The sequence below is a fragment of the Calypte anna genome, chromosome 18, assembly GCF_003957555.1.
Source record: "Calypte anna isolate BGI_N300 chromosome 18, bCalAnn1_v1.p, whole genome shotgun sequence".
Lineage (NCBI taxonomy): Eukaryota > Metazoa > Chordata > Aves > Apodiformes > Trochilidae > Calypte > Calypte anna.
In genome coordinates this window covers 4,200,101-4,224,147 of record NC_044263.1, presented here as the reverse complement: position 1 = coordinate 4,224,147, position 24,047 = coordinate 4,200,101, and the positions used below count along the sequence as shown (strand labels likewise).

General features: G+C 47.9%; 2 protein-coding genes across 4 annotated transcripts in view; both read left to right on the top strand.

Annotated features, from left to right (window-relative positions):
- Positions 1-6,019, top strand: part of PIK3R6 (phosphoinositide-3-kinase regulatory subunit 6) — a 35,116-nt gene extending 29,097 nt beyond the window's left edge. For both annotated transcript variants that reach the window (XM_030461943.1, XM_030461942.1), the window contains exons 16-20: positions 444-514; positions 758-848; positions 1,756-1,826; positions 2,766-2,878; positions 4,007-6,019. In XM_030461943.1, the coding sequence (XP_030317803.1) occupies positions 444-514; positions 758-848; positions 1,756-1,826; positions 2,766-2,878; positions 4,007-4,163 (503 nt within the window). In that variant the 3' untranslated portion in view covers positions 4,164-6,019. The remainder of the gene's footprint in view (positions 1-443; positions 515-757; positions 849-1,755; positions 1,827-2,765; positions 2,879-4,006) is intronic.
- A 1,093-nt stretch (positions 6,020-7,112) lies between these two features.
- LOC103529219 (meteorin-like protein) lies at positions 7,113-22,387 on the top strand. 2 transcript variants are annotated; one of them, XM_030461944.1, is made up of 5 exons: positions 7,113-8,532; positions 17,632-17,661; positions 18,512-18,921; positions 19,828-19,887; positions 22,071-22,387. In XM_030461944.1, the coding sequence occupies exons 1-5, from the start codon at positions 7,163-7,165 to the stop codon at positions 22,385-22,387; spliced, it is 2,187 nt and encodes a 728-aa protein (XP_030317804.1). In that variant the 5' UTR covers positions 7,113-7,162. The 2 variants fall into 2 exon arrangements, with proteins under 2 accessions (XP_030317804.1, XP_030317805.1); XM_030461945.1 differs by lacking the exons at positions 7,113-8,532; positions 17,632-17,661 and adding an exon at positions 16,358-16,563.
- Positions 22,388-24,047: the final 1,660 nt, after the last annotated feature.

Sequence of the window (24,047 nt, the reverse complement as noted above, 5' to 3'; positions counted from 1 at the left end):
CTCCAGGACCCTATGAAGTCAGACCAGCACCATATTTTCATTGAGGAAAGAATGTGGACTTTACAGCCATCCCCTTTGCCAGATGTTTTCACTATTAAAAATTCATCTCCCCTGGGTTGCCAGTGGTGGGACAAGGGAGCTTGAAAGCTGGACCATTACAGAGGTCACATCCAGCCCTTCCAATAACACACCCTGGTGCCCAATCCAATCCCAGTTTGCCACCGTGGTTGGGCACAGACCCTCAAATGAGTTCATCTCACTGGACCTGCTGAGTGCACAGAGCCTCTCAGTTCCCTTAGGCAAGAAGAGAAGAGCCAGTGTGCTAGACCATGCCTGCTGTGTGACAGAGGGGGTGGCTCATCCCATGGGAAGACCCCTTTCTCACTGACCACTGACAGGTGAGATGAGTGAAACCTCAATCCTCTCCACTTTCCTCTCTGCAGAGCTAAGCATGACCAAGAAGAAAATGACCCCAGATGGACCTGGCATAGATCTCACAGTAACATACAGAAAGGTAAGTGGGGCTCTTGGCAGCCCATAATACTCACAGGGATCCCCAGCATGTCCCAGATCTCCTAAAAGGAGTGCCTTGGCCTTCCTTCTCTCCTCTGGGATTGCACTCTCAGAGAAGACAGAGAGGTCCTGGTGAACCTTGGAAACCTCCTGTTAGCTACCCCTGCACTTGTGAGAAGATGCTCCCAGACCTCTCCGTGCCTGAGCTCTTTTCCAGGGTGGAATAAAAGAGCTTTTCCCACAGGCTGTGGTGAGCGAGCGGGAGAAGGAGCTGGTGATGTCCCTGCGCTCCACAGGTCTGGTGATGAAAGCCATCCCTGCCAGTGAGGCTGAAGGTGGGTTCTTCCTCCCTGGAACCATCTGAAGAGGGTTTGTAGAGATTTCTGATGCTTGATAGAGTAAATCTGACCATGGTTCTTACTGCCAATTGTTCCTGTTTGTCCCTCTGTTCAAGGACAGGGAACTGCTTGAGAAAGTCCAGAGCCACAGAGCTGATGGAGTGGAACTTCTGCCTCATGAGGAAAGGCTGAGGGAGCTGGGGCTCTGCAGCTTGGGGAGAGGAGAGGACTGAGGGGTGACCTCATTAATGTTTATAGATATGTAAAGGGTGAATGTCAGGAGGATGGAGCCAGACTCTTTTCAGTGGTAACCATGATAGGGCAAGGGGTACAAGCTGGAGCATAGGAGGTTCCAGACAAATATGAGAGAAAGCTTTTTCACTAGGAGATTGACAGAGCCCTGGCCCAGGCTGCTCAGGGGTGTTGTGGAGTCTCCTTCTCTGGAACCATTCAAAACCCACCAGGACATGTTCCTGTGTGACCTGCTGGAGGTGATCCTGCCCTGGCAGGGGGGTTGGACTCAATGATCTTTCAAGATCCCTTCCAACCCCTAACATTCTGAGGTTCATTGTGATCCTGGGCTGTGGGGGTATGACTGGTGTCAGCACAGCCTTCTGGCTGTGTTTTCTCATGAATGATGTGCCCGGAGCTCCCTCTAGGGTTCAGCATAACCATCATTAGGCTTGGCAGTGACTTCCTTTTGCTGCAGCCTTCCACTTCCATCTTCCCCTTGCCTCTGCAGTCTCCTCCCTGTGCGGGATCCCACACAAACCTTTCATGCTCCTGGAGCTTACTAGGGTCCTCCTTTTCTGCTGCCTGATGTATCCCATGGATCCTGGCAGCCTCACACAAAGCTGAGCTGAGATCCTGCTTCAGGGTAAGGCTGACACTGCCTCTGTTACAGACCCAGTGTGTCTGAACGTCAACATCACCGAGATGGTTCGGGTCAACAACTTGTCGGGACGATCATTCTCAGTGAGTAGCTATGGATGCTCATGGCCCTGGAGGGGTTGGCCATGGTATGGAAGGGAAATACTGGGGAGAGAAGGCTTTGGGGCCATCCTGCTCATAGAGATTTGCAATGACTTTCCATGCAAAAGTCTGGATTTTTGAGCCAAAGGCCCAGATGCCATCCCTGCTGCTCACTGCCCTGCTGAATCCTGCCTCAGGAAGCACTGAAGGCTTAGCTCGAGGCAACGTGGCCTCATTTGGGTACAGAAGGGGTTCTGTATTTTTGTGATCAGCTCTATTGAGGCTGCACTCCCCAGCCCCCATGAGTTAATTCCCACAGAGCTCATGAGAATGGAGGCCATCGGAGAAATAATTTAAAAGAGGCCAGGCAAGAAGCAGGAACTTCAATGAATCTAATTAACAACTCAGAAAGATGGGTATGCAAAAGATGGGACTGAAAACTTGGGCTCTTCTCCTTTTTGTTTTACATGAGAGTTTAGTAGACCCCAGAGAGGCATTGATTTTTATTGTGCCTTGGTCACGCGGGGTTGCCCTGGAGCCTCCAGTCTCTCTGCTGGTATTTTTGGTCAGCACACTTTTGCTTATTTTCACCTGGCCTTTGGGAACACCAAGGTGCTGAAGCCCACACTGGCCACCAAGATATAAGATAGCCCTGGGGAACAAACCATGCCCCACATCAGACATCCCAGACCTTGTGACCTCTGCAAGCATTGTCCATTTGGAAAGTTTGTCCTTGCAAAGAGCAGTCTGTGATAACAGAAAAAGAACAAGAGAGACACTTCCCTCCATAAAGAGGCCATCTTGTGTCACAGCTGAGGTTAAAAAAAAGAAAAAGAGAGAAATGTCCTTTTCATATGCAGTATGAACACACAGCCCATCACCTTGCAGCTCCAAAAAGGAAAGTGAGAACCTCACTGGGCTCTTCCTTCTCTCTCAATCCAGGCTGTGGCAAACAGGGTGAAAACACGCTGTATCCAAATCAGGAGCACAGAGCAGAGGTCCTTCACAGTGTGTCTGGACAAGGACAGCAGAAGAACCTACAGAAACGTGGTCAGGTGAGAATGTAGCATACACCAGGCTCTGAGTATCTCACTGCTGACCTTTCGTTAAGACAGTAGAAAAATAGGTTCCTCCAGGGACAAACTGAGATCTTAGACACTGAGACCAATGCTACCGAGCTTGGAGGAGCTGTGGGCTCCTTCAAGTGTAGAGAAGCCTCACAGTGAGATCTGGATAGGCTGGAGAGCTGGGCAGTCATAAACCAAGAAAAGCAAGTTCTGGTTTCTCCACCTGGGATGGGGTGATCCTGGTTAAATGTACCAGCTGGGGGATGAGAGGCTAGAGAGCATCCCTGCACAAAGAGATCTGGGGGCTTGGGTTGATAGCAAGTTGAATATGAGTCAGTAGTGTGCCCTGGCAGCCAAAAAGGCCAAGCATGTCCTGGGGGTTATCAAGCACAGCAAAGTATGTCCAGCCAAGGGAGGGAATTGTCCCACTCTACACTGAACTGGTGCTGCCCCATTCTGAGCACTGTGTGCAGTTTTGGGCACCTCAGTGTAAGGACATCAAACTATTAGTGTGTCCAGAGGAGAGAGATGAACATGGTGAAAGGTCTTGAGGGAAGAGTTGTGAGGAGCAGCTGAGATCACTTGATTTGCAGCTTGAAGAAGAGAAGGCTTAGGGGGGGGTCTCATCTCAGACTACAGCTTCCTCCAAGGAGGCAGCAAAGGGGAAGAAATGGATTGCCTCTCTCTGGTGAGCAGCAACAAGACACAAGTTCATGGAGTGTCTGGATCATGCTCTTAGACATATGATTTAGGTTTAGGTAGTTATGTGAGGACTAGGGAGCTCAGACATGTGAGGGAATCCAGTCCCCTAAAAGCAGCAGGAACCAATGTGCCTGTCATAGCTGTAGTGACATATGATGTGGTGGAAGTGGACAGAGAGGGTCTGTGATTCATGGTCCAAGTGGAACATACATAAAATATTAATTTCTGAATCTAACTCAGCCAAGATAAATTGTGATCAACCATTAACACACATCAGTTGTAAAAGAAAAAAAGCAGCTGGATATATCAGTAGGACAGCCCTTCTCCAGTGCAGAGACCTGATGGTTAGTCTGAAACTCTGGTCCTCAAGGGCAGATCCTCACATGCAGTAAATATGTTATTGTTTTCCTGCAGTGTGGAAGTGTCTCCTTGCCTCGAGCCCAGCTACTGCTTGCAAAAGACAAGGACAATGAAATCCAGCCTGCCCAAATCAGAAGATGTGGGTCTTGTGAAATACATGCCCAAGTCTCTGCAGTTGCCTATCAACACATTTGCAGGCATCATCCAATGAAGAAAATGAGAAGAAGCTGGGGTGAGAGATATGTCATTGGGGCATCACAGAGGAGATGGAGAAAGAAAACACACTAAAAGCTACCAACAGTGATTGCACAGTGTTGTAAAAAGCTGTAAGAGCAGAGGTGGAGAGGGCTCAGGGAGGACAGGCATGCCCTGCTGAATGGCAGCAGCGGCCACAGCTAAGAGCCCTGCCAAGGGGCACAGCATGGCTGAAGAACTGAGTTTTTAACCTTTTGCCAGTGTCAGGGAAGACCTTTGAGCTTCTCCATTTCAGGAAGGGTGGAGAAAATACAGCTGAGGTGCTGGTGCCTGCTGTGCTTGTGGATCTCAGGGCAATTGCCCTCAATAATATTTATTGTGCTGATGTCCCACAGCCCAGCAGGATCAGGGGCTGTTGCCCTGGGTTCTGCACAGCAAACTCTTCATTCTGACACCGGGTGATGTACTTGGGCAAATCAGGAATTACTCCACTGACTGATTTAGGAAACCTCCTTGGAAACCTAACCACGATGGGGGGAGCATGTGTTCTTAACACAGCTTCTGTGGAAGGCAGTAGAAAATCTGTTGTTGTTTCTAAGGGGCCACACAAAGTAAGGAGGAATGGTGTTGAACAGAGACCTGGGAAATCCAGCTCAGTATTTGGCAAGAACAGGGAAAGAAGAATTCAGGCTGCCTAGGAGGTGATGTGGGGAATGTTGGGCTGGGAATGGTGTGGATCTACTTGAAGAAGAAACCTTCTAGTAGGCAGTGGAGGCTGCACAACATCTCTTTGATGTTGGAGCTGTATCTTTGAGTCCACCTGGGATTTCACTGTGCTTTTTCTGCATCTGGTATGGAGCCTTAGGAGCACCAGTTGTGTTCTTCCAGTTGTACATGCTGGGAACAGCCACCTACAACCCCAGCAGCAGGAGACCTTCTCTGTGAGGGCAACCAGCAACATCTCTGCATCCCAGTCTGCCTTGTAGTCCAGGTTTGGTCTGTGCCTGTGGTGTGGGAAAGAGATGTGGAAGAGTGGAGCAGTGCTCCTGGGAATGATGGATGGACAGGATGCCTGCAAAACTTCTCTATTCCTTTCCTCTGCTGCTACCATAGTGTAGAAGCCCTCCCCTGGTCTGCAGATCAGCCCTGCACAGCTGCTGCTCCCACTCAGGCTCAGACTGACAGGGTGTCAAGTATGATCATGGAGGAGCACCCTGTCTTCTTTCCATTTTGTGGTGACTGAAATAATGGAAGAAACACAGTGTGTGTTTTTTGAATTTAGGGACTCCTCCCTAAATTCACCACAGAGGGAATTTGGGGGCATTCCTTCTATGACACTGTAATTGTTTTATTCACTTGGCTGACATTATCTGGGTTTCCTTCAGTCAGAGCTGCTTTTTTGGATCAGTAGCTCAAAGAAAGTGTCCTTTAGCTTTCTGGGTGTGCTCAGCAGCTCTTTCCAGTCATCTCTGGCTGTCACCAATGGGGAGTCCCAGAGCCAGCTCTGTGCTACAGCTCAGAAACAAATCAGGAGAAGCCTGCTCCCACCTGGTGTTTTCTTCTGTGAGCTGCTGCTGCATGAGGTAACACAAGGTTTAAGGGGTCACCAGCATCTCTTCACACCTCAGTGTCCCTGGGGCTTCATTCAGGGGTTCAGGTACCCTGGAACCCAAGGCAAATGCTTACAAAGCCAAGAGACCATCAGCTGGGTTAGACTGTGGTCTGCAGTGTCGAGAGTTTACTCTGTACAGTTGTAAATGATGTAGATGGTTTATAAGTTATTTGTATAGGTGTCAGAGATGATCTGCATCAGGAGGTGCAATCCTTTTAATGCCAATTTAAAAAGAAATAGAAAAAATCAGCAGAAACGGACAGTTTAACTTTGTTGTTGTTGTTGTTTTATTTTTTCTATGCTTGCACATGGCTGGGATGGGTAGGGAATGTGCTGGTAGGAACAGAAAGACATCAGTGTCATTTTCCCTCTATGGCTGTAGTCTTCTCCTCATCTGCAGGCTACCTGCTCTGTTACACACAGAGAGGCTTCCTGGCCAGAGAGCTCTGTTGCCAAGGGGTGGTCAGAAATGGCTGAACTGGAGAAATTTGGATGCAGAAGTCTGTGAGCCCATCCATATTTCAGTTCCCACCAGGATCATTTCAGCAGCTCCCTATCCTTGCCTGAGCTCACTGAGCCCTCCACACAGAGATTTCGGGTGGTCCCTGCTTTGCCCTGCAGCACTGAGGACAGACCATGAAGCAGCCTTCCAACACTGCTGGGATGAATGCAGCACAGGGGAGAAGCACCAAGCACCTCCTTGAGGTGTTTTAAAGCAGTTTTTAGTTTAGTAGTTGACAGTGATGTTAGCCAAAGGTTGGACTGGATGATCTTGGAGGTCTCTTCCAACCTAAACATTCTGTGATTCTGTGAAAGCAAGAAAAAAAAATGTGACCTCCCCATGTGGCTCCTCAAAGACCAGGCTCAGCTGGATCTGTGCTGCACTGTGCAGTGGGTGTGAGTTCTCCTGGTGACCCCAGGGGCTGAGACGCGGTGACCTCACCGGTCTTTTCCAGCCGTGACAGTTCCGTGTAAGAGCACCCGTGACCTCCGGGGTGTCCAATGCACCCGGGAACGACGCGACAGGGACTCGGTGACTGCTGTGCGATGAGGCCGCAAGCCCGTTTGCTGACCTTCCTAGAAATAAACCCTAAAGTCCAGGCTGGGATCCCCCCTGCAGCCTGGGCTCAGCCCTGCCCTGGGCCGTCCCATGAGGCGGCCTCAAACCCAACCCCCCCCCCCCACCCCACGCCCTTTCCCCACAGCGGATTCGAACCGGACCCTCCCGGCCGGTAGGGGGCGCTGTCTTCCCGCCGCCGTCTCCTAGCAACGTCGCGGGGCGGGAGGTGTCAGCGGGGCGGCCCCGCTGCAGGTCCGGTCCGAGCGGCCCGGAGGGGGTGGGGAAAGGTCCGGGAGGTCGGTGTCAGCCGCCGGTGCCATCGGGAGGAGTATGCGGAGGCACCATGAGCGAGCAGTGGGACGTCGGGCGGGCCCTGGCTCTCTCCGGCTTCTTCCGTCTCTTGCAGGGCGCGGGCAGGGCCTGCGCGGCCCCGTTCCTGCCGCTGTACCTGCGGCACCTGGGGCTGCCCGCCCCGCTGGTGGGCGCCGTGGCCGGAGCACGGTACCTGGCGGTAGGTCTGTGGGCTCTTCTCTGTGCCCGCTGCCCCAAGGGCGGCGGGAAACGTCGCCTGCTGGTTGCCTGCTCCTTGCTGGGCTCGGCGGGGGCCAGCCTGCTGCTCACCCTCATCCCGCCCGCCCACCGGGTCGCGGGGTACCGGGACTGTAATGCCAGCCAGCAGCCGGGGGACACAGGGGCCGCCACCACCGTGCCCAGCCCGAGTACCGGCGGCTACACTGTTATAAGCGTGAGTGTTAATACGGACGTGAAAGCCGTGTCAAAAAAAAAGATGAAAACGACTGCTGATGTCTTGCTAGAGAGCAGAGAGCCAACACTAACCAGTGCAGCCTTACTTGGCCCGACAGATACATTGGAGGAAAAAAGCAGAGGAGGTGAAGGGGATGTGAAGACAAATGGCTACTTGGATGGTCCTTCTGACTGGACAACTTCTTCTGTGAAAGCAGTTAAGTGGGAGACACAAGAACCAGAACTGCCTTCCTCCTATAGACTTCCCTTACATGGACTCGAGAAGGAAAGGACCCATGTGGCTTCTTCAGTGGATCTAGAGGGCAATGCTGGAGAAAGCCTTCAGACTACTGAAAGCAGTGGGCTCACTCTGTTTAAAGCAACTCTTTCTGCTGTTGGAGATGCTTACATAACCAGAAACCTTTCAGACCACCAGGACACTCAAGATTTCAGCTTCGAGGCAATGCCAAGCATCTTTCAGGACAGAGAGAATCAGATTTTTCTTATGGTGCTGGGTGCTGTTGTGGTTTGGGAGCTGTTGGCTGCAGCTTTCGAGTGGGCAGTGGATGAGGGTCTCTACCAGTATCTCGACTTTGTTGACTCGACTGACAGGTACAGCAAGCTGTGGATCTGGAGTTACCTGGGGGCATCTGCAGGTGCCTGCAGCGTTGCCCTGCTGGTGGATCACCTGAATTGCTTCCTCAGCAGGACAATCACCCGCCTTGCTGTCCATTTCTATGGCTATGCTCTCCTGACAGTGCTATCCTTGTTTGTCAGTCTCTTTCTGCCTCTCCAGGCTCCCAAGAAAAGCGACCACATCAACAAAACCACCAAAGCCCTGGCCCTGCTGGGGAGTGATGGCCATGCCATCCTCTATGCCCTCACCATCTTCCTCACTGGCTCAGCCAGCTCTGCAGTGCACAACTTTCTCTTCTGGCAGATGCAGGACCGAGGCAGCAGTGAGCTGTACATGGGGCTCTCTGTGGCAGTTTCCCTGCTAGCTGAAATTTTGCTTTATTCCTTCAAAGGCAAGTTGCTAAGGACTTGCTCGAGCAGCAGAATTGTTTCAGTGAGTCTAAGCCTCCTGGCAGTACAGCTCCTGTGCTACTCCTTCCTGTGGACTGCCTGGTCAGTTCTCCTCATCCAGGTTTTATCTGCCTTCAGTAACGGTGCTTTGTGGTGGGTGGTTGAGGGGAACGTGGATGACATTGCCACTCCAGGCATGGAGAGGTCCCTGCACTCTCTTCTCCAGGCCCTCTGCTACGGGGGAGGAGCCAGCTTGGGCAGTTTTGCAGGAGGATTTGTTGTGCAGCACTTTGGGCTGGCGGTTCTGTTCAGGGCGTGCTGTGTGTGCCTGGTGCTCTGGCTCTTCTTGTTCTTAATTGTCCAATCTAAATTGCCACGGCAGAAAAAAATTAATTATTCTCGCCTCCTGGCTGCTGATTCCAGTGATATGAGTGACACTGATGAGGAGAACGAGAGGGACTGGCTGGTAAAAGCTATGAAGGATGAAAGCTTTAATAGGAATTTGTCCCAACAACATGGCATCAAATAATCTGTACTTGAATGTAGGCAGTGGGGTGGCCATGGGGTGTGATGCTGCTGCACAGAAATGACCATTAATTCTAAAATGCTGAATATATAGCAGTATGTATCTGACAGGACTAATTTTTATTTTTTAAATTTTATATATATATTTATTTTCTTAATTTATAGTGTTCTTGTAGTAATTTCTCCTTTTTTAACTCCATGATTTTGCCTCCAAAATCGTAACAAGATATTTCAGGTATACAGTTGCAGAAATGAATTTGGCTATGTTTTTAGTCAAAAAGCAGACTTGAGTTGATTTCTTACTCCCCAGAGCTGATGCTGTGGAAGCTGTGAGTGAAAGCTGTGACCTGTACATTGACACAATTGAATGAAAAATATTGTAATACAAACAGCCATCTGAACGTTTTCAAGGTGCTCTTCCTGTGAACTCCTTTTGCTGCAGGGAATGTGAATAAAAAATATTTCATTTGCTCTGCTGTGATCTCTAAAATCTGGTTTTGTTACAGACTGTCTGCTCAGGTTTGGACATTTAACTGACAAAATCTGTTGGACAACACCTACTGTGTATGTGCACAGTCAGTGGACTTCCTTGTCTTCATTTACCCAAGGTGGCACCCAGAATTCAGGGTGACCAGGAAGCCACCTGCCCTCGGATCTGAGTAAATTCTGTGGGCTGGGAGTTACCACCAGGCAGCAGTCATTCAGAAGGAACTTGGCACTGGCTGAGTTGATCAGGTTGAAGCTGTTGATCCTCCCTGGGGAGTCCTCTTCTCATTTTTCCTATTTAGAACTAAATCTGTGTCCTGAACAGGTCCTGCTAAGTCCAGAAGGATCCTCAAGCTGTCTCTTCTGCCCTTGCCTTAGCCTCAAAAGCACACAGCCTTCCAACACCTCTTTGATAGGTAAGATTTGCTTACAAATGAAAAACTGGGGGAGTGATCTCATTAAAAACCTGTGTCAGGCCTTAAATGGGGCTGGTGGAGAAGCCTTGAGCCTTCAAAAGGTCAAAGTTCCTTTCAGCTGCCATCAAAATCTGCTGTCAGGGAGGTGTATCCTTGGTCAGATGACACCATCACTCCTCTGCAGAGGGATAGGCTTTAGAACACCTTCTTAATGTTTAACAAGCCCTGAGATAGCTGCAAAAAGCAGAGTATTTATTTAAATGCATGTTTAATAAGTAATCTGTAGGGGGTGATGCAGTCTGTGCCCCTGCTGTGCTCTTGTCTCAGGACAGACTGGTTGGAGGGAAGGAGAAGCAATGATCATCTCTGTGTGTGCATTGATTCCAGATTATCTGCACAGCACATGTTTTCAGGACAATTAGCTCTGTTTTCCTGGCACAAATCCCTTTGCCATACAACAATGACTCCATAGATAGAACTGTCCTTGTGCCAAGAATAGCTGGAACTGTTTATTAAGATCTTACCTTTTCTCAGGAACTCAAACTCAAATGGAGAACAATTTCCTGGTCAAAGAGTTTCACCCAGCCTTATTATCATCTGATACCTCAGGAACTCTTAATGACTTGGGAACAGACTGACTGCAGTCTGGAGAAACCTCACTGCAAGCTGCAGCTCCCAGAGTGATGTGCTTTTGTGAGCTGAACATTGCAGAAAGGAGCTGGGATGCTTTAAAATGCAGTTGCTGCTTTAGCTGGGAGGGACTTGCCCTCAGCTGAAGCCAATTAGATGGGTTACACGGGCTCTTTTTTCTCTGCTTTAACATCAAATCACCTCTTGTCATTCCAGTTCTGCAAAGAAGAACCTTGAAATGAGAAGTGTGTGTGCAGTCAGTCCTGTGAGTCTGGCAACAGGGTGACAGTGGCTGCCTGCAGAACTGCTTGTGTCTCCCTGGGCTTTTCCCTCCAGGGAGGTTTTGGCCATGGATGTTTATGTCTGCTGGGCCACTGTCACTGGGAACAGGGAGGATTGAAGGTAGGGCTTAACTTCAGTGTCATCATCTTGCACAAATATGGTCTTTAAAGAAAAAAAAATGTTACAAACATACAGGGTGCTGATTTAGGGGAGAACTGTAGTTATACAGTTTGAAATATGTTCTGAATTATAAACCACTATGAAAGTGGATGTGGCAGAGGGCTCATTTGCTGAAGAAATTGTACCAGTTTGGTTAAATCACTTCCTGCTGGGATTTGTGCAGTGAGCTCAGTTTCTGTGTGTGAGCTCTACAAACACTGGTGACTCAATTTTTCCTTCTCTGATAGTCACAGACCCTTCAAGCCAAAAAGGTAAGGAAGGAGATGAACAGAAATTGTTCTGTGTGAGACTTCTTTGCACCCAGCATGGCTTTATTGCCCTTGCAGAAGGAAGAACATGTTTAGGCATTTAATGTCACTGGTAGTAAAAGGTAACTGGGAAGAACCAAACTGCCTTTGGGGAAAACAGATTCTCATGATGTGTTTCCAACCACACCAGCAGTTATTTTTTTATTGCTTTGCAACAAGTTGCCAAAATATTGACATAAAATCTTCTGTTTCTTTCAGGTTTTATTCTTAACCAGTAATTGTAAGGTTAAAAAAGATTATAAAATCAGGTAAGATTTTACTCTTTGCCTACTTCATGGTGAACTTTAAGCAAATTTCAGAGGCTTTTATGTAGAAATAATTATTTATTTTTCTTTCTCTCCCCAGGGTCTAAGTTGAGCTGTGCCCCCCCTTTCTGAATACAATTTGGTTTCATTGAGCTCAGGAGGAAAACCATAGTTAGTGCTGAGGAACAAGTTCTGCACGATGACAGTCTTTGTAGCTCATAGATTTTAAATGTCACATAGCTCAATGTATGTGTACTCTGTGAGAGGTTTCAAAGGATCTAAATAAATCACTTTTATTAGAAAAGACATCATTTGCCAAAAAATGCCAAAGGCCTCTCTGCTTTTTGTCAAACAGCCCTGCAGGAAGTTTCGGTGCAGAGCTGATGCACCTGAACTGTAATCTGAGAAACTCATTGCTTCAGACACCTTATCTTGCTGTTTACAATTTAGTTCCCAACTTCCAAAGGAGCTAAAGTTGCAGATTTTATCTTTCTGGCAGTTATTTTATGATGGGATGTTGCAAATGTTTCCAGTGTTTCTCTCTGTGTGCACCGTCACATCTGCAATTGACTTAAATCATGTGGTGCTTGCAGGATGTTTAAATTAAGTAAAGCTCAGAGGGCACCCATCTCTGAATGTTCATTTTGCTGCTGGATCTGATCAACACAGTAAGATCCTTTCCAGTGTTCTCTAAAGATGTCTCTAACTCTGCAAACAGCCACCACATGTTTCTTTGTGGACTGTAGTGAAATCTGTCCAGATGAATTCCCAGGGAGGTTTTGTATTTTTGTAATGAGTTGTTTCCCCCAGTGGTGGTTCTGGCCCATTTGAGGGAAGTCCATTTAGCTGTAGTTTTACAAGAAGAGGAGCGGAAGGGAGCTGTGGAGTTGTTCTGTGGTGCAGCTGGTTAAGACCCAGTACTGCAATGCCAAAAGCCCCGGGTTTGAGACTCCACAGAGAGCCTCACCTTGGAGGCGATGAGTTCTAATGGCGCAAGAAAGGTAATACAGTGCTTGAGAGTGAGCTAGTCTGTGGCTGTGAGTTTCACCTTTTATTGGCCCCCTGGTCTTGCACATGCTCAATAGGGGGCCTGCCCTAATTGGGCACAGGTGGATTTGATCATGGCTCACACCCACTCCTCGGTAATCAGAGGTGTCTGATTGCTTTGTTCCACTACACTTGTCAATGGTCAGTGTCTGGTTTTTTGAATGCTACTCTGCTGTTTGCTCCCAGCCCAGGGACCCTCTGGCCGGCCCTGCAAAGCACTGAGCAGATGCAACCTCTCACCCTGCCTGTGCTCAGGAGGTGATCCAGGGAGGGTGCACACAGGAGCAGGGGGGGCACAGAGGGACTGCACCCCTGGGGAACCCCCCCATGAGCCATCCTGGGGTACCTCACCTTTAGACTCTGGACTACTTTAGGGCTGGTTGCCATGGCCCCAGTGATGCTGGCTGTGCCAAGGGCTGCACAAAGGCTGCGATGGGCACAGGCTGCACCTTTTCTCCTGGTTTACTAGAAGGAGCAACTCAAGCAGTGGCAGGGGAATGGTGCTGGGGTCTGCAGGCTGTTGGTAGCTGTGATCTCCCCATCTAGGCATGATGCTGGCCCCTGGGACTGGTCTTCTTGGCCACATGTTGACATCCCTGGGGGTTTGTGTCCCTACACCCCTCTGAGAAGGCAGCTCCGGAGCTGGGTTACCATCCCTCTCGTTACTGAGCTCAGGGAGCAAGGGCTGGTTTGAGTGGACTGAATGCCCTCTGCCTGTGCTGCTTTGCATGCCAAGGTTGAGTTAACTCAGCACACAGATGAGTTAAAGGACCCTTTGGGATGGAGCCCAAATGAAGAGATCCGACCCCTTCTCCTGGGGCTGTCAGTCCATCTCCCAACTTTAATAATGAAGTGAATTGCTTGAAACTCAACCCTGTACTGGTTGCTGCCATGACTCATCTCAGGCTTGCTGCTGGCTGTCTAAATGTTTTCAGCAGAGCCATATGGAGTGCAAGTCTCTGGCTATTATACTCATTAAGGATCCTTGCTTCCCCTGGGCTGTGTGTGATGATCAGAGCAGCTCCAGCAGAAATCGAAGCTTTCTGCCCTTCCTTTGTTTGCTGTGTTGAAATGGTGCCAGCCAGTGGTCTGACTGGGGTTATTTTCTGTGTCTGACTCTGCTGTTGTGTGTGTGGTTGAGGAAGCCAAGGAACCTCTGGACAGCCAAGAAACCCCTGGGCAGTGTAGCTTCAACATGGGCATCACCCTTCTCCATCCCTGAAGGGACACTCAGGAGCTTGAACACAGCTTTAATTAAGTTTACATCCCTGCCTTAGGCCCTGCCTGGTGCCAGGCACTTTGGGAGGGTGTAAAAAACCCATTCTGAGCTCTGCCCAGCTGCTTGCTTGTGGGACATGCTGGGTTTTAGCCATTCATGAACTCCAACTGTCTGCTCTTGCCATTTGTAGCTGCTCTGTGGTGTTAGTGCCATTACACGGGTGCATGGTGCCCTTTGGTTTCACCACCATCTCAGGGAAGTTAGGATCTGGCCCATGCCTCTAGCTGCTGGTGTTCAGGAACTTGGCATCACCCCATAGCTGCCAAAGCATCTCCTGAGCTGGCAGGGAGATCCATGCACACCCTGTCATCACAGACTGCTCTCATTACATGGTACTGTAGAGGAATTTGGATCAGGAGCAACCTCTGGAGATCCAGAATTCAAACCCCAGCTCAAAGCAGGCTTAGGAGTTAAATCAAGTTGCTCACAGTCTTGTCCAGGAAATATCTTGGACCAAGGATGGAGATCCCACAGCCTCTCTGAGCCCAGTTCCAGTGCCTAAACAACTCCTCCACTTGCTTCTCTCGGGCTCTCCTCACTCATCCAGTGCTCCAGCCCCTGCCCTTCCTCACACATTCAGGTCTTGCCATGATCTGCAGGCCTGGGCAGATGGTGGCAGGTTGAAGGAGTTTCCACCAGCAAGTTCATCTCACCATCCCATCAGGTGTGTATTAGTCACCTGCAGAGATTCACTGGTTTCTTCTGAGGTTTAGTGAATGCTTTTGGTACAGAGACGTAGTTCTGTGTCTCTTTGTCCAGGTGCTCTCTCTCTCTCAGGGTTCCTGGGCTTCATTTTGCAGGAGCATTTACCTGGGTCTGCCCTTCCTCTGCTTCTGCCCGAATTTAGCAGCCACAAGCTGTCCTCTTAGAGCTTCTTGTTCAGAACTGACTGTTTTGGTGGCAGGCCCCTTGCACACCTGCAGACAGAGTCTTGCCTGAGGGACACAGAGTGCCATGACCCTGACCACACTACCCTGAAAGCACAACCAAGGGCTGAGGAGCTTCCAGCTCAAGCCCTGCAACCATTGCTCTGCTGCATGCTGGAGACCTCTCCACTGTCCCTGTTCCACAGGATGCTTCCACAGCGGGAGGCTGCTTGGAAGTGTCCTACAGAAAGGTGACCAGGAAGGAGGGGTGCAGCTTTTTAGAGCAGGGTGGTCCCACCATACTGTATTCTCCATCTCTGGTGAGATGCCAGGAGCTTTCTCACTCTTGTGAGCAGTAGCCTATGGGCTGAAATCCCATCCCAGCCTCCTGCTGCAGGCTGGGGAGAGCAACCCAGCACTGCCACCTCCTCCCTCCCTGTGCACAGGTGGCCGCTTCGGGCTGGTAGATTCAAGGTTTGTGGCAAAATGCAAACCCGTAAGCCGACTGTTGGTGGTGCTGTGGGCAGGGTTCTATGTGAGGGTTAGAGCCAGCCAAAGTTTTCAGTGGTCACTCTTTGCATTTGTTTTCCAGTCCCGACCGTTCGGACTTTTGGGACCCCATTCAGCGATTCATTAGCATATGTTACAAGTTCTAATTCTACATAAAGTAAATACATACAGCTTGGCCTGATCCACTCTCTTCTTCAGTTTTTAGAGGGCTGCAGTATGATCAGCCTGGTCATTTTGAGAAGAGAGTTGTGTTTTGTTGAATACTGCAGTAGTGCTTCTGCCTGAGATCCCTGTGTTACAACCTCAGATACATGGAAATATTTCTAGACAACATTTTAATACCATTCAGAGGCGGAATGAATACTGTTTGGTAGCTGCTTTCCCACTACTGGTTCATCCTTCTCCTTGTGGTATTCCACTCTGGGGAAAACCTGGATTTGTATGGCTTTAGAGCAGATGTGTTTAAAAGCCCAGGCTTCAGCAGTGTTTGAAATGTCTAGGTTGTCCCTTCTCCCCAATGTCAGTGACTTGGCCTCTTAAAACAGTTTGTGGTACACATTGTTTAGTCTAGGGGGGCAATAGGCCTATAAATTTCTTATCTGTAAAAGCAATTTCTTAAAAAGTTTAAATGGGAGATGTTTTCGCATTATGGGGTGTATGTATAAGCTAGAGGTGGCAGGGCTGCTGAGCAGCTCAGCAAGACACAGGGTGTTCCACAGAAAGGGGAAACACTGCTGGGGATGTTCGGGGATCAAGTGGCTCAATGCTTTTGCCTGATGGCAGCAGATGGGTTAGTTGGGGCTTTTGGAAGTGAATAAATCCTCCTGTGGGGCCACTTTATCATAGTGGCAGTTCCCTCCCCAAGTCCTTTCCTCGGTTCCCCAATCTCATTTGCACAAAAGAGAGAATGGGCTCTGGCCTCTTAGCTCCTATATTATGCCACAGTCCAACCTTTTAAAGACCATTGGTGTGTTGTTTTCCATTCAAAATGGGGTCAGAGCATATATATTCAGCAGGTTTTTTCCTAGATGGTTAGAACAATAGGTTCACAGAGCTTTGAGGATCACTGGCACTAACGTCAATATAAGATCTAGGTTTAATGCATTTTTAAATGTTTTTAGAACTTGCTGTAGTGAAGCGTGCACAGCACCAACATGAGCCAGACTTTAGCCTAAAATTGTGTCCAGAGTCACACCAAAGGTATGTGGGGAAAAAACACAGGGTTTTAGAAAAGTGCAAGACTAAGATTCTATTTGATAATAAAAGTAAAATGTAAAACACTTGGTGAATTAAAAGTAAAGTGGTTGTGTGGGGGTCCAAATAAGATTGAAGGATTCCAACGTTTATGCGTTTGAGGGTTAAAACTCTGATTTCAGGGCATCTCCTCTAGCAAATATATTTTCCTGTTCAAAGAAAAGCCCTAATTGCAGAAATGCAGTGGACAAACTCTGCTTGTCTTCCCTTGGGCGGCTGTGGGCAATGTGAGAACACGCTGCTCACCACAAGGTAACAGATGGCCAGAGAGTCCTGGCGACCATGGGCGCCGAGGGGGAACAATGCGGCGCAGACCTTGGCATGTGCCACCCAGCAGCGCCCAGGGCCATTGTCCCCAGCCTGCTGTGAAATCCTGATTCCACGCTTAAGAGCCGCGGAAAAGAGCCTCTCCCTCTCAGACCTGCAAAAGAGCAGCTCCCCATGTCGTTCATTGAAAATATGGAAAGGGCAATGCATATAGAAATCTAATTATTGGCAGGCACAGCCTGGCTTTTAGCATGGTAATTGCCGGCCCTTGAGCTTTCTTGTGCACGGACCCCTGAAAGGTACTCATGAAAGCAAAAGTTAAAACTATTGAATTTCCATCCATCATTCCATGTTTGCTTTGATTATGTTGACACGATTTTTGTTTGTTCCGAAACTGCACTAAGACACTGTTATTAATCACTTTTAAATACTTTTAAAGACAGAAGGGAGCTGCCTGGCCCGGGTGATGCAGAAAGCGGTAAGAAATCAGAAATGCCTGAGTTTGGGTGGTTGGTTTGGGTTTTGTTTTTTTTTTTCCCCTTCTGACGGGGTCCGCTGCCGCTCGATGCTGCTCTCAGAGCGCCCAGGGGAGGGGGGTGAGGGGGCGGCCGGGACCCGCCCCCCGCCCGCGCTTATATCCCGGCCCCTGAGCGGTCTCTGCCTGGCCCGGCCCGGCATGGCCGAGGTGCGGGGCTGGACTGGGCTCCTGGCCCTGCCCCTCCTGCTCTTGCTGCTGCCGTGCCCGGGCTCTGCCGACCGCTGCAGCTGGAGGGGAAGGTAAGCGGGAAACGGCCGGGGAGGCATCGGGGGGCTTCGAGGGCCCATGGGACACCGGGTGGGACCCATCCCGTTAATCGGGCTGAGGGAGGGGAGCAGGCGGTAAGAGCTCACGGGAGCCGCAGCTCCACCTTGCTGGAGGTTCTTCGGTGTAACTTTGACAGGAAAATTCACACCAAAACTTTCTCAAACAATTGGATCTCTTTCTTCTGCGTTTTGTTGCCTTGTCCTTTCTTCTGCTTTTACGGGTTTGATTTTTTAAGTGCCGTAAGCAAAGGTGACTTTCCCAAAAGCAGGGAAATTACACCGGCTTGAGTGAGGACTCAGGAGCTGGGCCAGCACAGCCGGCTTTGACGAGAAGAATTTTCTCGATTCATAATAATTGGAAACATTACAAATAATTTTTAAAGTTTGGGCTTTAAAACTTTAATTTTTAAGACATAACATCAGCTTTCATTGAGCAGCCCCTGATGTGAGTCAGTGGCTCTCACCCCTGCCTGTCTGCAGGTGAGATATTCCTGAGAGCTAAGCTTTAGTCAGTCCAGTCACACAAAGAATGTTGCTGTTTAGCAGAGGGAGGTTGCATTTTGTCATTTTTCTGGATGCCTCAGGTATCCAAGCGTGGGTTTGCAAGCATATTCCTTTGCATGCAGCAGGGTGCAGCTCCAGGTGTGAGCAATCCCCTCCCTGCCCCCTGCTCTTCAGCTGAGGGCAGGAGTTGCGGGGTCCTTAGGACAGAATTGGGAGCAGGACCTGTGTCCCTGGGCAGCCAGCATGACAGTGACTGCTGGGCCATCCCACCTGTGCCATGGGCATCCTTGGTGACGGGCTGGTGGTGTTGTCTTGGCAGTGGTTTGAGCTGGGAGCCCCGTTCCCGAGCGGTGGAGCAGATCCACCTGCGCTGCACCGAGGGCTCCCTGGAATGGATGTACCCAGCACGAGCCCTGCGTGTCGTTCTGGAGCCCAACCTCGCCAGCGCCCAGCACACCACTGTCTGCATCAAACCTGCCAGTGACTTCCAGGGTGCCAGCATCTACGTGGAACGTGCTGGGCAGCTGCATCTGGTGGTAAGCGAGGCAGAAGGGGCTCAACCCCACCACGTCTCTTGCTTCAGCGCCCAGACGCCACAACGAGTGGCCCTCTTCCTGCAGGCCAGCCCACAGAGGGACATCAGTCGCCGGACAGCCAGCTTCCAGTACGAGCTGCTGAGCAACCAGAGCACTGCTGGCCCTGACTTCAAAAAGATGGCCCTGGCCGAAGGTAAGAGCAGGGCCAGCCTTGGAGCTCTGCTGTCAGGACAGATCCAAGGTGGCATCTGAAATGGATGGACCTTGGCAGTGCCTCCATTGTGACAGAAGCTCTGTCAGACTGAGGGGTTTGCTGTGGTAGTGGAGGTCATTGTGCCAGCTCACTGGCTGCTGGGTGGGTGCAATATGTTTTCAGATTTCCACCATGAGGGGCAAACTGTACACATGGGAGGGAGCACTGCAATATAAAAAGAAACTGTCTCTCCCTTAGCGGCCATTTTGGTCCTGGACTGGAACACAAAGATTCAATAAACCACAGAGCCTGGAGTGTTAGACTCGAGAAGGCTTTGGATATGTCATGGGGTGTTTTCTGTATCACTAATATATAGGATGACTTCTGCTATTTCTCCAGACTTGGAATAAAATCCAACCACATCCATACTGGATCACTAATGTTTCAGTAGGCAAGAGTGTTCCCTGGGCACGGATCTGCAAATTGTTTGAAGCCATCATAGCACACAGATGCCTGTCTTTATTCTTATCTTTTATAATCCAGAAGTAAAACAGATGGATTTTCCTGTCCTTCTGTCTAAACCAAACTGAATTTTTAAATGTTGGGAAATTATGGTGGGTAGGTCTAGGCCAGTTGTTATGTTTTCTGCTATGTTTTTTGCATACTTTATCAGTTAAAGGGATTATGTGCTATCAGGCTCTGTCTTTGCTCCATGGCTCTTACAAGGCCTCTGTTCTTATATGGTTGCTTCAGTTGTATTTGCATAACAAGAATTTTTGTTTGTATCTGATCATAATGCTCTTTAAGCTTGTAGGTCTGCCCCATTTCCCTCCCATAATTCACCACCCCTTTAGCAGTAATACATAGTCCAGTATTCTAAGAAACTTCTGGTTGTTTATTTTCTAGCTATGTGTCGGCCTTGTGACAATGTGGAACTTCTTATGGCCATTTGCAGCAGTGATTTTGGTAAGTTAACTGAAGGGAAGTCACTCTGCCCTTAATTAGGCATCAATTATTTGGATTTATTTGCATCTTTTCTCAAAATAACACCATGATTATGCTCTCTGATGCAAGAAAGAAACTAACGGTGAAAAAGAATTTGAATGGGAGGGAAAAAAAGGCAGTGTAGATGGGGGAAGCTTTCTTTCATGGTTCTCATTTTCTGTGGGGAGAAAAGCTATGATTTAAAAGGTAATTGAAAGTAAGGGTAAGGGGTTGAAGGTAATTCTCACAAGTGTGCTGCTGGCTCTCGTGCATAGCAAAAGTCACGTATGTGTAGGCACACAGACACGGGTTCTACAAGCTTGGTATATTCCTTTTTAATTCTCTTCATCTGTTTGGGTTTTGCATGTGGAAAATTGTACCTCTGATTATGTCCAACAGCTAAAGCTGTAGAGCTGCCTCTTCACATGGCCACAATTATATTGTTGTAAATACACCTCCATTAAGAAATAAAACCATGACCTCCTACTCAGTGTTTAAAAAAAACCCCACCAAATTACAGCTTTCCTGCCAGGGTTTGCCATACTTGGAGGCTATCAAACGCCAACATCATTGCACTAATACTGGAGGGTTTAGAATGTGCTTCCCTCAAAGTGCTCCTTAGCTGGCAATTTTTCTTCTTCTAAATTAACTGATGCAATCCAGCCCATTGTTTCTACTTGATGAAGTTATCACTTCCCATGGTGCTTTCCCTCTGCACTGCCTGAAAGACCAGAGACTGACAGATGTGGCAGCCCAGGCACACAATGGGGGGCACTTACACTTCCAGCAGCAACAGACCAGAAGAAATAGCCCTTTGAACTGACTCTATTTATGGCCTGACTTCCTTGCCCTAAACTCACAAATCGCTATCATCAACTTTTTTGATTAGAGAAAATAGCTACTAATGAAAGTGTAAATGACACTGGCAGTGAATAGGAGCTTTATAATTATTCTTAAGATGGAGGTCTGCAGTGAGTAGGCCCTGAGCAGTGCAGGAGCAACTTGGAGCACCAGGAACAAGTGCATTACAGCTTGTCAATAGACTTGACTGCATCTGATTAAAAATGATCCCCAGAGAGAGACGGATAGCAGAGAGATTTGTTACGCAGAATTCTGGATTCCCTTGGAAATTAAGTAAGCAGGTTCTCAGAAACTTTAGAAATAAGCTTTTTCTGTCTCTTGAGTTGTTGATTTCTCTGTACCTGAATGAAAGTTTTGTGGTGGAAGCACAGTGATGTTCCCATTGCATTGATCACCTCTCATCTGCTCCAGAGCTCTTGGCTTAAATGGTGGCATGTGCCCAAGCCTTCACTGGATATGGGATTGAAATTGATTTAGTTAGAAGAAAAATAGTTGATTGCTGTGAAAAAATAGAGGTGATGAAAATGAGAGATATGGCTTCAGGATAGCAAACACCTGTCAGATGGGATGTTTCACTCACCATATCCTTGATGCAAAGAATGCTTTCAGTCAGAAGGATCATTGCTTATTATGCCTTCATTGCCAGGGTCATTTTGGGAGGAGATACTTTTATGCCTCTGTGGTATTAAATTAAGACTTCAAATCACATCAGTTTATGATTTCTACATGTTGTTCATCATCTCCCAAAACACCTTTTGATAGAGGGATGAGATTTTCTTTTGAGGGATGAAAAGTGCCAAACTTTTAAATGCAAAACATTTAACAAGCTTGTATTTTTTCCAAACAAATCATTCTGATACTTCTTGAATCCTGCTGTCCAAGGAATAACTTCAGAGCCCATTGGACACAGGAATGAGGTAGTCTATGACAATCATTGTCTTGGAACACAGACTGAAAAAACTCAATCCCTGACCTGACCTCTTTTCATGTACTTTTTGTCCTTTACTGCTGCTTGGCATTACCAAGCAAGTTCTAGGCTTTTTCCTCAGATGTAGCTGATTTGAGCAGCCACAAGACATGGTTCCAAGTATACAGCACAGTTTCTGTGGGGATCCTCTGTGTAAAAGATGCAACGTAAGCTCAGAAATGTGTCCATCTGTAGGTGACACATTGCACATGTGTCCATCTGTAGGTGGTGGTTGCATAACAAATCTGTTCCTCTGAGCATTTCATTCAGTGAGCTTCTAGTACCTGACGTCCTGACCTGCTGCTCCATAACCAACTCCTGTCTTCTTCACATCTAGTGGTGAAAGGATCTATCCGGAATGTTTCCCACGATTCAGTGAACCACATGTCACAGGTTGATGTCAGCGTCCAGAAAGTCTACAGGCAGAAAAACACAATTTTCCAGCAGGATGAAGCAAGTGGGGAATGGCGAGGCCCTATACAAACCCTGCTGCGCTGCAAGGTGAAGAAGGGAGGTGGAGATTTCCTTTTCACTGGAAATGAACATTTTGGAGAAGCTTGGCTGGGCTGTGCTCCTCGGTTTAAAGACTTCATGTTCATTTACCAGGCTGCCAGAGACAGAGGAGCCAACCCATGTGAGTTTCAGCTCAACTGACAGGAGGGACACCGGAGTTGGGAACTGAAAAATTTCAGCCCAGTTTTTGGATACTGAGTTTGGAGTTAAAACCAAGGACTAAAGCTAACAATTTCATCAAAACTGGGGCCTGGAGAATTTCCTGAAGATAACGGCTCTGTGAGCCCTGTGAACTCTTGACTTTCAATCCATATATGCATTAGTTTCTCCTTTGAAACTTCTTTATGTCACAAAATAACTTGAGTTTTGGAAAGGTTGTCTTTTTTGTGGTGAGAAAGCAGCTAGTGCTTAGTACTACAAAATTCTGTTTTAACATCTTTTGCTCTGTATACATACTATGCTCTTTTTCTCTAGATTTTTTCTCTCCTCCCCACATCTCTAATTGATTTCCCATTGATTTCCCTTCTACTCTTTTTTTTTAATGCTAACTATAGTCTTAGCCATAGTTACTAAACCTTCAAGCATTTATTACTAGAAGTTCCATATCCCAAGAGTTTGTCATTCTGTGTTCAAAAACCATATAGAAGAGAAAGCATCTTTTATGGCAGTAAACAAACTCTTCAGTTGTTTCTCAAAATTTCTGTGGATTTACCTCCTTTCAGAACGGATAAATAGAGGCACAGTGATCAATGTATTCAGGAAATAGGTACCTAAAAGCAAAATAAGGATGCCAAAAGCATATTCCTGTTCAGTTTCATGCAAGTTTGTTTGGCTGGGGGTTTTTTCAGTCTTTGGGGATCGATTGATTTCTCCAACTCTACATATAGAAGAATTGGGTCAGAAGGAGTTAAAAACTGTCACTGTTTCACTTACAGGAGAGTTGAGGCAATGAGAGACTATCCTTGGTGGAATTTGGATGCCAGTTCTCATTAGTGCCAACTTTAACATTTGAGGTAGACCTGCTATGGGGAGAGGAGGACTTAAGTTACAGTCAAAACACATTTGTGAACAACTGCAAGCAAACAAATGGTGTTTCTTTACTGTTACTGCTGAATTTAACCCAATAAATTATCTTTACTGAGGAAAGCTTGTTGAACACTTTCCCCTTCAGCACTGCAAGCTTAAGTCTTTCAGCCTCTTCCAGGAAGGAAGCAAAGCCTTTTCCATAATCCTTCTCATCTGTAACATTTCATAAAGCAGCAGGGCTCTTCATGCACTTAATCGTTTGTTCTTTGCTGGACTTGTGCCTGATGTGTAGATAGAGAATCCAGAGAGGGACAGGACGTTTCCCTCCGTTCATTGAAAGACAAAAGAGCCTCAAGAATCTCTAATGAGCCTTTGAATGAGTGGCCCAACACCATGAAGCAAAGGTTTGTGAATAGACTGGGGGCTACGTCCTTCTAGACTGATTTGAATGGGCTTTTTCCTGCTTACACCAGTGGGGATTTGGCCCTGTTTGAACACAGCTGGTGTTTTCCTCATGTCTACCTTGCCTTTTCTGTGCACTTTTGAAATGCACTGAATTTTCAACACCTCATTTTGTAGGAAATTAATTACATGAATAACAGCTTGTTCCCTTTGTTGGAGGTTTGGCTCATTCACTCCCTCTCTCCAGTTCTGTTTTTAAGGTAAGCATTCCAGTATCTTTCGTTGAAATGTAAGCTCAACATTTGTCTCAAGCAAAAGGATAAAAAGGGTTAAGAACCCTGTTGATGTAACAAAGTAGGACAATAAGTCTTAT